This window comes from Numenius arquata, chromosome 6 (assembly GCF_964106895.1).
Source record: "Numenius arquata chromosome 6, bNumArq3.hap1.1, whole genome shotgun sequence".
NCBI lineage: Eukaryota > Metazoa > Chordata > Aves > Charadriiformes > Scolopacidae > Numenius > Numenius arquata.
In genome coordinates, this window is record NC_133581.1 from 23,964,861 (window position 1) to 23,980,675 (window position 15,815).

The window sequence follows — 15,815 nt, forward strand, 5'->3', positions numbered from 1 at the left end:
GCTCATGACCTATCCACGTACTGTGGAAACAAACTCTACATACCACTAGCATGCCTGAATCTGTTTTAGAGCTTGGGCACCAACACCACTACAAAACAGCTGTGAATGGGACATGCAATCTGGTGATTCACATTGAATATTTCTTATATAATTTGCTTTGCTTCTCTGTATCGCTGTCTTCATCATCATGACAACTGAGGGGGGTAAAAGTGATATTGCTTGGAAGCCTGGAACAATTTACTTCTATTTCTTACTTATCAAGCTTAAACCCTAAAAAGTTATGGGCATAAACAATCTAAAAAAAAAAAAAGGAGTGGGGGAAAAGAAAAGAATATTAAAAAAAAATAATAAATTCAAACCTGGCTTCTGACCTCAATTATTTTTCTAGCATGAAACTAGAAGAAATACGTGATTTTCTTAGACAGGCATATATTGCCATTTAATTAGTTATGCCACATATTTCCATACCATCAAAAAAATACCCAACACTAACACCTGTTTTCTTACGCAGAACTAACCTCACAACAACCATTTTTCAGAGCTTCCATTCATGGAAATGCTACTGAGTAGCAATGTTATCCTCTCAGTGGAAAAACCATACAGCTTGTAAGTCTGCAAATCTTTTTTGAAGGGAATATGAAATGGCATCTTCAAGTAGAATTGATTTTTTTTCTAAACAAAACATAGCACTGCTCAGATAAGCAAGGTGATAGACCTGTTTGTTGAATACATGGTCTTTTATTGCTCATAAGGGGAGATACCGGACAATTTGAGATATGTTTGAAGCACGCTCTATCAACAGAAGAGATTGAAGCAGATGAAATCCTATGGAACAACAAACCTCAATATCATGACAAGTTTTTTAACCCTTTCCTTCAAAAGAAAACATACCACAAAGCTCTGACAACTCCTGGAAGAAAATAAATGTCTAATCTGAAAATCAATTTAAATAGAATATGCCTATTTTTCTTTCTTTTGATTTTTTCTGAAGAATGGAATCAACAGTGCATCCATGATATCACCAATGTGTACTGGGCTATGTATAAATCATCACAGAGGAGAGATACAAGATAAAATTTCCAGATGTATGCAGGTCATTTACGAGAACAAGTTCCATAGCATAATTCAAGGGCCATGGGCTTCTATGTTACTTTGGCTCTTTTGTATCACTAGTCAGGATCAAAACCCAAGGTTTGCAATGGCTAAGAAATTACTTCAGTTCCCTAGTTTATGAATTACGGTTTTGGACTTGCTTTTCTTGTTCTTTCTTTATATATCTGAGTAAAGTGCAATGTTTACTTGACTATCTATTTACGTGTTTTATAAGAAAAGAGGTGAAAAAATAAAATCCCAATTAACTTCTGTTGATTAAAATCTTGTTTGAATGAGGTTTTCCATTCAGGAAAAGAAGCAATAAGGAAATACATTTCTAAATTTGCCTGGAACTTGTTCCATTGGTGTGAAAAGTTATTTGTGGAATTATATCTACCACATATTCACATTTACACTTCTGTATTTCTTAGCATTCTATTAAAGTTTGTACATTTAGAATAAAGTGAAGACTCATATGTGGATGAGAATTTAAAAAATCTAGAGATTCTTTAAAGTAAAAATCCTGGATAATGACTTCCTGCCTAATAATGGCTAGTCTCATGGTAATATTTGAAGCTCCATATTAGTCTCTGGATAGAAAGCTTTATTATAAGAGCATGAGGAAAAGCAGGAAGAAGCACAACTGCAGCAACAAGAAGCTAATGTCATCTTCTCCATCATTAGGGGAAAAAAAATGAAAGCACAGCATGGGTGTCACTATTTAAATTTATAAAGCTTTAGTGAATGCTTTGCCATTATGCACAAGTGAGATCACGGCCCTACCCAGATACTTCTTTTAGGAGCTCATACTGCATGGTGTATGAGCACAAACCCCAAGGCTACTGAGTCCTAACCACAGAAATCAAACTCTCTTCTTGGGTGCTGTAATACTGAGAGAAAACCAAAAGACAGCAAATTCTGTCTTGCATCATATCCCTTTATAGTGGACAGCTGTGTAAAAAGAATTTCATAACTCCACTCTTGGATATAAATGTCAAAAAAAAGATATGCATTCTAACTCATTAGGCTGTGAAGATTATTAATAGCTGACCTACTTTAAATATATACATCATAAATGAAGAAAATGATGTAATTTTTTATTTATATATTATGTATATCTGTATATGTGTATGCGTAAAATAAAGGTACATACTATCTAGCTAACTGGAAGCCTCGGTGAAGACTTTTTTCAAAGACACACTGAAATAAAAAACTAACACACAACACGGAATGTTACCCCAGGAATTAGAATGTATTTAAGTTACCATACAGCATTAGAGCAAAGTAAATTCCTCTTACTTCAATATTCATGTTTGAGGTGGAATTGCAGGTTTTCTTCCTTTAATTTACTTTAAATTTTCTTCACATAACTGTTGAACCAGAGAAATCTGTGTATTATAGAGAACTTGACAAACTGAGAATAATAAATAAAAAGTAAAAGACAAGGAAGAGAATTGCAGAAGGGTAAAAGACAAACATAGTTTGGTGTAAAATAAAGCATTGTTATACCCGCAATGATGTCATCCATCTGCTCCAAAGCTGCTTCCAGCATATGACTAGCGTCAGAAGCCATCATCTGCAATTTCTTCAGACCTTTACTGAAAAGACAGATGAGATCAATTGTATTACACTAAACCAGACCTGACAGAAAATATATGTCACTGTTACATTATAAATTAAGCCACACAACCAGAAGTCCACACTAGCAAAAATACAGCCTAGTAATATGAGAACAAAATTGTTCCTATTCTTGATAGATAACTTGGGATTTCCGAGGTTTTCATTCACCATTGATTTTTTTTTTTTTTTTTTTTTTAAATAAATTTTACTAAAACAAGGAAAAGCAGATGGAAACAAAACCAAACAATCTCGGATACTGGAGGCTTGAGATCCCCCTGTCTCTTATCCCTACCAGTGAAAGTTCAGTGCATTGCAACCTTTTGCACTGTGGGGAAAAAGAGGATTGACTAGGTTTCAATGAAGGAATGAACACATAATGAAAAACATGCTTAACCTATAATCAGAGCTCTGTAGGAGCTCTGCTTTTTGATTGCTGCCGTAAGAGTAGAGTATGAACAGATACAAACCTGTTGCTGGCTCAACCCAAACAGTAACTGTATCTCATATAGTTTTCACATCTGACCTCTACATTATAGCACCCCACGTCCAGCAATTCTCAAATTATTTTTACTCCTTCTTCCCCCATTCAATCTTTCTACCACTTTTTTCGTGACACTGAAAATACGGTTCTTTCTGCTCTGATAAACAAAATGCACCAGGTATGAAATTCCTGTTTCATGCTTCCAAGTATGAAAGTTACTGCTGCTTCTTTAAAAAGGATTAAAAACAGACATTCATGTTACCATCTGACATTAAGGACAAAATTAGTTTCTACTTGTGAGTTGGTTTTGCTGGACTCTTAGTCAAGTAGCAGTCACTATTGTTAACAGATGACATTTCAAAGAGCAAAAGAATTTGCACTGTCCATTTCACTGCCAGTGAGAAAATTCTCTCTGAAACAAGGCCTTTTTGCACATCACTTCATTGCTGAAGTATGAAACTAGTGCCCACGCAGCGATGAACGGCGTTCATATGTGTGCATAATTTTTGCAGTGCTCTAATACACAACTCAAAATACTGACAAAGCCTTTAAAGGGTCATGGAATATGATTTCTCTTCCATGAAGGATGCAATTCAGTCTTTTGAAATTCAGTCTCCTGATACAGCAAGTTTTTAAATCTATGAGTCAGAACTGCTTGATTTTGAGAGCTTTCTAAACACCACAAGAGACACCTGTCTGACAATGGCTAGAGATATCCTTCAAATGATGCAGGTTGTAGCTATATGCATAGGCAATGGCCATATGTTTGTGGGGCTGATTATTCCAATGCCACTGAAATTTCACTAATCTTTATTTATCATGTGATTACCTGTGCTAAGAATTCAATTACTTTGAATTTAAATAAATATTGCAATAATCTCTAATGGCAATTCACATAGATGAAAATATTTTTGTACAGTGTTCATCCAGTGACATTTCAGACACTAGCCACCATGACCAATGACATGACCGGCAGCTAAACCATCCACATTTACTCTCTCAGTCGGAGCCTGCCTAAAGACTAGAATGTAGAATCAGCAGACAGAAGATGGAGTCAGCTTTAAAAAAAACCAACTTACCCAATTTTGTTTAAGAGAATCTGTCAGAAAATAAATAATAAATCCCTAAAAGTACACTTAATGATGAGTCCTTGAGCATCGTAAGAAATGCTCAGTGTCATGGAAAATTTTTACTAACAAGTCAAAATTATTTGCTTTTCTTACCAACTAAGAATCCCAAGACACAGGCTTTACTCCATGGTGCTGCTGAAATATACACAAAGAACGCTAATTTATTAATAACCTCTGTGTTATCAGTAAGGTGTGTGTCCTGTGTCCACTCCAGTCAATGTATGCAACACCACTATCTAGAGGGATAGATGCAGGAGTAAGAGTCAGAAACTACTAAATTCTAATTTGAGCTCTGCCATTTATTTAACTTATTTAACTTCAGATCAAATTGATCTGAAAAGCCTTCTCAGAAAATGGAAGAAAAATCTTTAGTGTCACCCAAGGCAAAGATCAATGTAAACAAATGATTGGTTTTGGTCTCTCTATTTTTGTCAAAATAATAATTTAAATATGAACAATGCTAGATGTAACTGAATCTCACCAAAATGCATTTGACCCAAGTATTTCCTTTAATGATATTGGAAATAACACAAACTATGCTCAGAATAATCTGGAAAGTCATTAAGACATCTGATACAGACTTAAAATTTCAGAATGCTTACACACGTGAACTTCACAGACACTCCCTCTGATTCTGTTGCTTCAGTTTGTTGGGTTTGGTATATTTCCATCTTCTGGTGTCACATTTACCTGCCAGTAGCTTAGCAGATTCACTAAATACTTTGGAGATACCATATTCTCAACTTCAATATGCCTCCTTCCTTGCAGTATTTCCCCTAGTTCAAAGCAGCCATAACATCGGTAATAATCACCTCAGTGAAAGGAAATCCACCCACAGCAAGCAGCTGCCAAAGAGGCACCTCAGCTACCTTGCTTCTCTGGTGGATGTGGCCACCAGCCACTCCCCTAGAAATCTATGGCCACCAGCTGTGTTGGTAAACTAGGACAGTAGACTGTCTCAAAATTAGGAGTGAGAAAAAGAGTGAAAAATACTAAAAATAGCATAGAGTTTCTATTGCTAAATCACACTGCATGCTCTTATTTGTGCTGTAAGTTACTGCACTGTGTGCTTAAAGCAGCTAGAGCAATATACAGTTGTTATTAAGAAATGTAGGACTACCATTTCTTCTAAACATCAAATATAGTATTTGACTATCTGTAGTGAAACAGATACAGAAAATGCTGATATATTACATTACAAACTTGAAATTTTACTTATAGAAAAATTTTTAATCAAGACCTTGGCACAAACCAGAAAGTTTTGCTGAAAAATACCACCAGAACTAAGTTCTTCTATCTCCTCCCAACCTCCATACTCTGCCTGCTTTGTCACCAGTATCCACAGTGTGTTTGCTGCTTAACTGCATTAAGCGAGTAAAACCTGCTGATCAAACAACTATTCATTAATGAAAGCAATGTTCTTTGCTCCAGAGGGATAATGTAATATTACTTGCTTGACATCTTTTTCTAGACAGACCTGTTGCTTGTGCTTCAGGCAAGTGTTACTTTCCCAGACACTCCCTTCTTACAGTTTGACTGTTCTGAGCAATATTATGAAAATAGCTTGTTAGGTCTCATACGCTTTCAGTTACCATTTCTGATCTACTTCTATAGAAATATCTGCAATTGTGGATTCTTTTTTAATTATTATTTAATAACAAGACACCTGTATCAATCCCAAGGCATGCCAAGTGCCCCAAACAGGATCCACTTATTTGCTGGTATTTTAACTGCAATTCTTTTTACAGTTTTCACTCCTGAATGACATCAACAGATGCAGAACACCATGACTTATCTACCTATATTAAAATATACATATATTTTGAAAGTTAGTTTTTGTTCAGTCCTTACCAAAACTGAAAAACTTCTCTCTAACATTACAGTACAAGCTTTAATATTAGCAAATTCTAACCTTCAGGATTTATTAGACTAATTTATATACCAGCAAAATAAAAGAACCAATCTACTCACCTTTTCAGGTCCCTAAGAAGAAAAGAATTTACTTTTTTGCCTGAGCAGTAAAAATTGCTTGCTATTAATAGCCAAAGCTTTACTGTTAAGCAGACCTAAGTCTAAATTATTATCAACCCTTCTAAGCCACACGCTCACACTAATTTAGAGCCCAGCCCACATATAAAGATATTGCAACCCTGTTTGTTATAATTACCTAACTAATAAGATCTTCCAGGAAGTGCAGACAGAAACTTGAATGCTTAAATTTATTTTGCTCAGCTAGCTTTACCCTATAAATCCCAATCTGAGATTTGCATTTCAAATAAAATTAAAATCTCTGGTAGAATAATTGTGCTTAGAGCCAATATACCTTGCAAATTTCTTAACCTACTTTCTGTATGTAAAACTATAACTTACTGTGTCCAGAAACAACATAATATTTAACAGACATATTCACTATGAGCAAGATGTTCTTCAGAATTATGAAAAGACTTAATTAAATTTGAATCTGTCATGGCCGCCTTGAACCAGCAGCTGTCCAGAGATAAGAACGTGAACATTTAGACAACTCACAAGTCAGATGTTTTTCCAAGGTTGCTCCTAATAATAAGGTTGCAAACCTTATCAGTTATGGAGAGGGGTGTGGTTTTTGACAAGAACTCTTGAAATCCAGATCTTGCCTTATTATCAATGCTTTGGGTGGCCTAAAAATTCCTTTTACATTTGGAAAACACAGCTAATAACTAACTACCACCAGCTTTTTTTTTTTTTTTTTTATGAATAAATACATGTTAGTAAACTGCTTAAAGATTCAAATTCAAGTATCACATTGCTTTGTACTTAATGGTATAATGAAATTTCAAGTAGCTTGAGTAAACATCAAAAGTCCTCCACGCTTTTTTCAGCTGCAAGAGGACTCCTGAACTGGAATGAACAAATGTGCACAATTTGCACCCTTGCCATTTCCCACCTTGCTTCTCCCCTGCCAATGCTGTATCATATCCAGTGACCCCACAGGAACACAATTGCTGATTCATCTCTTCAACCTGGCTCAGCAGTTCTCATGACACCATCAAATAGAAAAGTTAAAAATACATATTTGGATGCTGGCCTTTTAGAACTTTGCATACCTCTCTAATTAAGTTAATCCTTAGTCCTAAATAACCATCCACAGCTGCTGGGAACAGAAGAATTTCTGATGATCGCTAGAATGAATAAGGAACACTATTTATACAGCATCCTCCAGGACTACCCAGCCAGAAATCCTATTCATCTGATTACAGCTTAAATTTAATTTATTTGTTAATATAGATACTACTTGCTCTATTTCCCCTCCATGTGCTTCATTGGAAAAGGCGGAAGGGTAAATAGAACCCCTTCCTTCATTTATTACCCTTTATGTAGTAAATAAAAACAAGACTATAGAGGTTTTTTTAAGAACAACAACAATGGGAATAAAAAAAATATATTTGTTTTCAGCTAGAAAGTATGAAGAGTACACACTAAGAGGGAGGGTGAAGATCTAGAGAGAAATATAGATCAGCCAAAGTTGAACAAAGACCTGATACTGAACTATTTCAGGTAGATGGTAGAAGAACTGGCAAAGTCTCTAGTCAACATATTGCCAGGAGTCCTTATATGAAGGACTGTAGCAGCACAGTACCTCCGAGATGAAAATGAGCTAAGTAAATAAGCTAAACTAACTTATGCAGGTAGCTGGGTATTACCCTGGCACTGTAAAACCACCATATTTGTGCTGCTGATACAAGTTAAGAGTGACAAGCAGCAAGAATTATGCTGGTTTTAAACATATTATACTAAATAATTTGATTTAAAACATGAAGGGAACTGAATGTAGTTAAATTTACTGCATTATGAAGTAGCAAAGTTAAAGACAAACATCTGTTTTCAAAAATAAACGCATTAAGTTTGCTAATACGAGTCTGAATTTCAACTGAGCAGGGGGGAAGAAAGCACCCTTAACAATATGCTAAAGGATCTGGCTGATACTTTATGATCCTTTAAGAACACAAATCACCTCATAGTAACTCCTCCACAGGACTCATGGATATTAAGTTACAGCTGCTATTGGTACCGTAACCAAATTTCCTGACTTATGTTTGTTCAAAGTCTTATCCCTACATATAAAAGCTGATGCTGACAGAAATGGCATGTGCAAAGTGAGGTTTCTTCCCCTCCTTTCTACAGCAGTTCTAAGTAACTGTAGAAAGCTCTTCATTCCTTCAGTGTTTTTTTAAACATTGTTCTTAAAGTTTAAAAACGTACTCCATAATTGAATTTTAAATTATTATCAGATATTTTCTCTCTGTTATACACAGTATAATGGGAAAAGTTGCAGCTTCTGACCTTGCAAAACTTAAAACTGAAACAAAAATTGCAGTATTTATTATTGTATTAAATGAAAAAAAAAAACAAACCATAACCAAACCTAATTATTTTATTTCAGTTGTCATCTAACTAGTTCCAATTTCTAGCTAATTAAAATTTAAAAAAAAACACAATGAAGAAATGCTTTGGATTTAAATGGATTTAAACCTCAACTGAATAAAGCATTACTTAATAAAATATATGAGAGGAAAGTTCCTGAACCAAAACATGAACATTTCTGGTCTTAAAATAAACACAAAGATGAATGGCGTACAAAAGTCAGGTTTGGTACTACAGTTCCCATTTACTTGTAAAAATTTTACAATTGAGAAGAGTTAGAGCCCCAAATTCTGACATTTAAAATAAACTATGTTTTTGCTTTCCCTTCTAATTTCAGGTATTCACTGGCCTCAAGGTCATAGCTTCAAATTTTCTTCCATGAAGAAGTAGGTCCCTTTCAATTAGGTCTTCTAAGTTACCTAACTCCAGATCCAATGCCTGGGAAATTGCATCCACTCCCTTCCCCTCCCTGCCCCTCCAAAAAAACCCCCCACAAACTAACCCAAAACCAACCAAACAAGAGTTGAAAAACTTAAGCTGAGAAATGATATAATGAATGATCCTGTGAAAGTAAATTCATGCTCTAGTAAACTGAAAGGTGAGAAATGGTAATAAAAGTAAACACAGAATTCATGCATGAATGAATTCTTTGCCCTAGAGTAAAACAGAAGACAAGACTTTGACAAAAGTTGAGAGAGATTAAATATATGTGATTAACAAAAGTATTCAAAGTTATCCTCTATAAAAATCTTAAAAATTTAGACAAACTATACTGCTGGAAAAATCATTCTTTAAAACTTGAGAATTAGGAATAACATTTCTTATGGTTCATAAACAGTTTTCAGGCTTTTTCAAATCTCTCTGAAGAAAAGGCTTCTCAGCCTGGCCATGATCAGGCCAGTCCCTTATGGCAAAGCTTAGTTGTTCAATTTTTGTTTGCCTTCCTGCATTTCAGTAAGTTTTGGAAATTGTTCTTCTTGCTCATGAAGCTGTTATGGAACCAACTCAGCAGAATAAGCACTATTTATAACTTACTTTATTAATCTATTAAGTATATGTGTATAAACCCCACTGGGGATACAGAAGTGCAAATAAGCACTGTGAAAAAGAGATTTTGCATTAACTTATGCAAGTACCATTTGGTATATTAGTCTGAAAACACAGATGTTTCACTGAAGGAGGTCAGTGCTGGCATAGGGCCAAAAGATTTGAAATCTCAAAGAAATGTAAGGAGATCCAATTTTCAAATCTGCTTACAGTGTCCATTTCCTTCAGTTCCTTGACATACACAGAGGATTGTTGTAAAAATCAGCTGCTTTGCCAACAAAGAGCAAACACTTCTAAAGACTAAGCCAGTTGGCTGAGAACCCATAAAGTCCTTGTTCCTAGGGCCTGTAGTGTAATCAAGACAGGTATCCATCAAATTCATATGACTCAGAGGCAGAAAATGGCCATCTATTTTTGGAACTCTTATGACACCATAAGAAGAGTCATGCTCGTTCAGACTCAAAGTCTGTCTGGCCTGGTGCTCGATCTCTACTATGTTCAGTGCAACACAGAAGCATAGTGATCAGCCTACTGCTCTATCTTTCTCAATAACCAGCAAGCATTAGACTTTGTGAATTACAGACTGGATAGGAACCACCATGTTTCATATATGTTGAAGTTGTGGATGCCCCATCCCTGGAAGTGTTCAAGGCCAGGCTGGACAGCGCTTTGAGCAACCTGGTCTAGTGGGAAGTGTCCCTGCCCATGGCAGGGGGCTTGGAACTCGATGATCTTCAAGGTTGCTTCCAACCCGAACCGTTCTATGATTTTATGAAAGATCAAACCTCTGTAGATTTATCTGATTCCTTCTCAAATCCATTTGGTATCATTCTTCAGCGAATGCTCTGACATTACAAAAAAAACATACTGGTTAATCACTGCTCACTTTTTCATGCCACTATCTTACAGTCTCTTTCCAGTCCTATTCTCATTTCACCCCTACAACATCCCTGTTTAACCAAAGAGTCTGCAATTATTCTGCAATTATTCTGCAAGTCTCTCCTCAGAGTAAACCCAAACTATACTTTTTGACTCTCTTCCTGCTTCTCTATATACTTTTTCTTGCTTTATTGTACGGCTGTTGACCAAGGCTATGTGTAGCATTCAAGTTGTGGGGTATTTCTGACCTTTAGAAAAATGCCACAGAAGAAATACATGATGACATAGGTGAATATGCGAATGCTTCCACACAGAGTAAAAGCAATGAATCTTTACAGAAATAACTCACTTTTAGGATTAAAGGGTGGAGCGCACTAAGCGTTCCTTAAAAAGGACAGACACTAAAGTAGGTGAGGATTGCTAGATGAACCAGCACCAGTGGGCACTGAGATATCAGAGATATGTTGTTCTGAAACAAAACCTCAGAGCAAAGAGGAGGGTTAACAAGCTAGAAAACTGATTTCCTGCAATCAGAAGAGACAATCTTCATCCACAAGTTCTCCAAGGCAAAAAGCTGAGGTCTGGGTTAGACTACACAGAGAAACAGTCCAACATAGACACAATTAAGGGAGATATTTGTTATCATTATTTCTCATTATGAAATAATCTACTCTTTGGTTACTCAAACTATAAATGTCCTGAATTTGCCTCAACTTTACTAACATGAATAATTCTGTGAAATCTAAGCTCAGCTTTAGACATAAGGCCTTAAGATGAATACTAAAAAGGCAGCTTTTTTGACTTTGTAAAATTTAATTTCATAGTAGTATTTTTCCCCTCTGAAACATTTTATGCAGTGATTTATAAATAACTGGGAACATCACTAGGCTGGTTTAATATGACCCACCCTACATCTGTGAAGACAAATATGCTGAATTCACACTAACAGAAACTGACAATAACAAGTACTTCTGTATAAATTTAAGCTTCAGTAGCTATTTTGAGAAAAGTGTCTGTGGGAAACAAAAAAAGGAAAAAATACTTCTGCTAGAAACAGCAAATTCAACATAAATGAATCTGCTTGGATTAAAAGCATTAAACTAGGAACAGCCAGTGGGTAACTATGAAAAGCACCATATACCCCATTACTCATCGCATCAATGAAAATATAAATTTTAACAGCTGTGCGAGTTTAATGCTTATGCTTATAAACAAAATATATCAATTGCTTCCTGGAGACTAATGAAAATATCTTTGGAAAAAAGCTGTCTTCAAGTTTTTCTCTGCCTAAACAATATGTTTAACCAAGAAGCAAAAATTCTCCATGGCAAGTTAAATCCTGATCTAAAATGACACATTTCGTTGATTTTGCTACTCCATGATTCAGAATATGGGACATCTTACTCCTTGCAGAACTGGCCAACAAGTAAAGCAATTGCTGTATCAAACACTGTGCCACAGCCGATTTCTAAATCAGAGAATGATACATTCTCCTATCATATTTACTTTCCATACTTAATGGATTAACATAATTTTCAATTACAAGAAAAAGCATTATACAGAGAAGCAATGCTGCAAAACAGACACAACAGACACAAGTTGACATCCAAAAGCAACATTTAATATTTTTAAGGTTCACATAGGTGAGAGAAACTTGTAACATCTCCAGCTGAAGAAACATTATTACAGGTGGCAAGAAAAATGTGACATCTTTTGTTCCTGCTTTTCCAGTGGATCCTAGAAGAAATACAAATACCAACACAACTAGACACAGATTAAACACCCACTGAAACCAGAAGCTGACTTCAGAGGGAACACGAAGCAGCCCATAATGAACGTGTGACTAGATATATGGGTCTCCTCACTGACCTATTCTATGGAGGAGCTGTACATGCTGACAGAAAAACATGTTTAGCTAGCAAAGGATTTTAACAGAATCACCACACTGAAAACCCACTGAAGTGCTCAGCTTTTCTATTTCACACTCATTTATGCACACTGTTACTGTTTCTGCTCTATTGCCACAACTGAAACAAGTAAGTTTTAGATAAACTGTAAAGTCCAGTTTTGAGTATTTGGTGCAAACTTCTTACAGGCTTACAAAAGAGTTCTGAAGTGCCCAGCACACTTCTTCCATAAAGCAGATACCAATGGCAAAGATACAAAAGAGATCCTGGAAGTCTACAGTTATACATAGCACCTTTTATTATCAACCATGCTAGGCATTTGCAAGTTCTTACCAACCACAAAGCCCACCAGCATGTGTCTGCCAACCATTTCAAGGAATTCATTGTCGTTCTATACACATGTAAAATGAACAAGTTTCTATGTCAAATCATGTTATGAAGGGTAAGTCAAATCAACTTAAATTTCTCCTTATAAAATAGACGTGATATGTAGGACTAAGAAAGAGATAAGAAAATGTACAGCTACAGTTCCATGCATCAGAACACCTACTTGAATTTGCAAAACTTGAAAAGTATATGTCATCTGCAGAAAGAGACTAATTGCTCTGTAGAACTTGTTCTATGTATGAGCCTCCAAAGCTACCATATTCCAGTTTAGTCATTTTGGCTTACAGGTTTGCTCAAACACTTAATGGAGAATGCTTTTGGAAATTTTGCAAATTAAAAAAATGCCTTTTTCAACACAAACAGAATGCAAGAACCAAACCTAGAAACAGAACCATTCATTAACTCAGTATTATTCTGTTTTTTTATATACACATTTACTTCTGATGTTCAGCATACTGTCAGCATAATTCATCAGTATATAAAGGATCACTTCTGTTCTCTTTTAATAGTTAACTCCCATTTCTTCTAGGGTATGAAAAAAATAGGAGTAAACCCCTTATAATGAACATACATAAGATTTCTCTAGATTAATTTCCATGTAAGTATTTTAATTAGGTACTTGAACATGAACCCAAAATTATTTGCCAAAAAATAAAATTGTAGCCTAAATTTTGGGCCACTATGTGTTACTTTCAGCCCCCACAAAAACTCTTTCATATGATTGAAATAAACAGAAAAATTGCAGTTGTTATTGCAAATGCTAGAGTATAATAGTACCTGAAGCAATATATTGTTATAAAGTTAGGTGACTCTGAAATAAATGGATTAGACATCTTCGTACTGCAATAGAAGACAAATGAAACAGAATTCTTTTATTACTTTAAAGGGCCTGAGTGTCATAGAAAGGCCAGAAGTCCTAAAGCACACTGTCACAGTCCCAAACAGCAATGACACCTGAGGGGATACTTGGGGTCAGGCTTTTACACATCCTGACTCAGAGAAGCTTTTAAAAACTGTTTGAAAGGCCTACCACTCATATTTGGTCCTTCTGTGAAAAAAACTATGGAGTTTCCTAAGATAATAACTTAATCATGTATTTTACTGTTTGATAATAATGCCATTTGGGACCTGTTTATTAAAACAACCACAAAACTAAATGATCTCAGGCTAATGACTTGCAAAGTTCTTTAATCCCTAACAGCTACCAGCTGATTTGTCTTTATGAAAAGTACCAACGAAGTTTCTTGCAGCTGGGGCCAAATGGCAGTGCATAAAAATCAAAATAAAAAAAAAAAAAAGAAAAGAAAAAAGATTAACTATTCAAATGACTATCCATTGGATGAAATTAATTAAGTTTTCCCTCTGTTTCAGGAGAGAAAAGGAAATCAGAGCTGACTACCACTTTCTTCAGTTTATTTCATTTTCCAGAAAATGGATCAAAGTCTGCTCCGATATTGGTGATCATGACATCCTTATACTTGTATACTACATTTGTAAGTAAAATTTGATTTGCTATTACATATGAGAGTGATTTAGGCCCCTGTGATTCAATGGTTTTCAAAAACTCCAAGTGGAAATATTCAAGACAGTTTTATTAATTCTGAAAAAAATATATATCCACTCTTTTCCTACTTGAGAAGAAAAATGTGGTCATGTTAACAAACACTGAACTACGGCTCCACCACGAAGAAATTTCTATTAGCCCTTATTGATAAGGGATAGTTTTGCTCCATGACAGAAACAGTACTGTTTATTTTGTTAGTTAAGAATAGCAAATAAAATACATTCACTGTAAAATTGCATTTACAGGCATACCGCCTAGAAAACTAGGAAAGCTGCCTAGCATGGTACTTTTATTAATCTCAACTAATTTGGAACCTCTGCTTCTGAGCTCCCAAATCTGGGTTTCCAAAGGAAGTGAGCAGCTGCTAGTCCCGTTCTTCTCAATTCGGCCCTGGATAATCAGAAGCTTTGATTAAATAAAAAACTACAATGACAGATGAATCCAAACTAAACTAATTCTAGAGCATAAATTCCCTTTGTACCAAATAATTTACTCTGAACACAAAATCCTTTCCCCCCATTAAAAAAAAAAAGCTGTCTTCTACAGCCTGTCCTTTTGCAAGTAGTTTATGTGAAATGAGAACCAGGTAGGCTCCACCATCTACAAACGAAACTGAAGATGCTACCAAATTTCTGAATTAAAATGGAGAATACAATCAAAGCAAAACAGATTTGGACCATAATTCTTGCAACAGCTTTCTAATACTTAGCCTAATCTACAATTATTATGAAACATAGCATGCACTGGACAAAGTACGGGTGAGTAACTATTGTGGACTATTGACTTTTTCACAACACTACAGTATGTTCTGCAAAGCAGGCCAGAACAGATCTTTTTCTTGCACAAAAGATTTGTTATTAGAAGAAAGAAGATTTGTTATAACAAAGACTCTAATATGATTTTTCTTTTATACATCTGAAGTTTGCCAGATCAACCTATAAATTGCTCTTTCCAGTTCCAGGTAAAATTACTACTTTGGATACATTCAGCTTCCTACACTGAAGAACATTTTTATTCAAGAAATATTTAACTATCGTTTATAATGTTTATGACTGAGATTTTCAGGTTTAATATAATCTATACTAACACTAAAATACTTCATATGTGTACTTTTCATTACAGAAGACTACTTTCAAGAAACAAACTATTCACTTTACTCATTTTGTTTGGTTTTTTTTTTTTTTTTTTTTTACATGTAATTAACACATTCTTTAAGAGAATTACATATCCTGCTTTCATTGATATTTTACAACCAGTCTGTGTTTCTGGTCCATATAAGTAACTCCGAATTTTAAGATTTAAGAAAT

The 15,815-nt window shown here is 35.2% G+C and overlaps 1 protein-coding gene across 1 annotated transcript in view; it reads right to left on the bottom strand.

Annotated features, from left to right (window-relative positions):
* PPFIBP2 (PPFIA binding protein 2) overlaps positions 1-2,665 on the bottom strand; it is an 89,428-nt gene extending 86,763 nt beyond the window's left edge. The window contains exon 1 of the mRNA XM_074149202.1: positions 2,602-2,665. Within this exon, the coding sequence (XP_074005303.1) occupies positions 2,602-2,665 (64 nt within the window). The remainder of the gene's footprint in view (positions 1-2,601) is intronic.
* Positions 2,666-15,815: the final 13,150 nt, after the last annotated feature.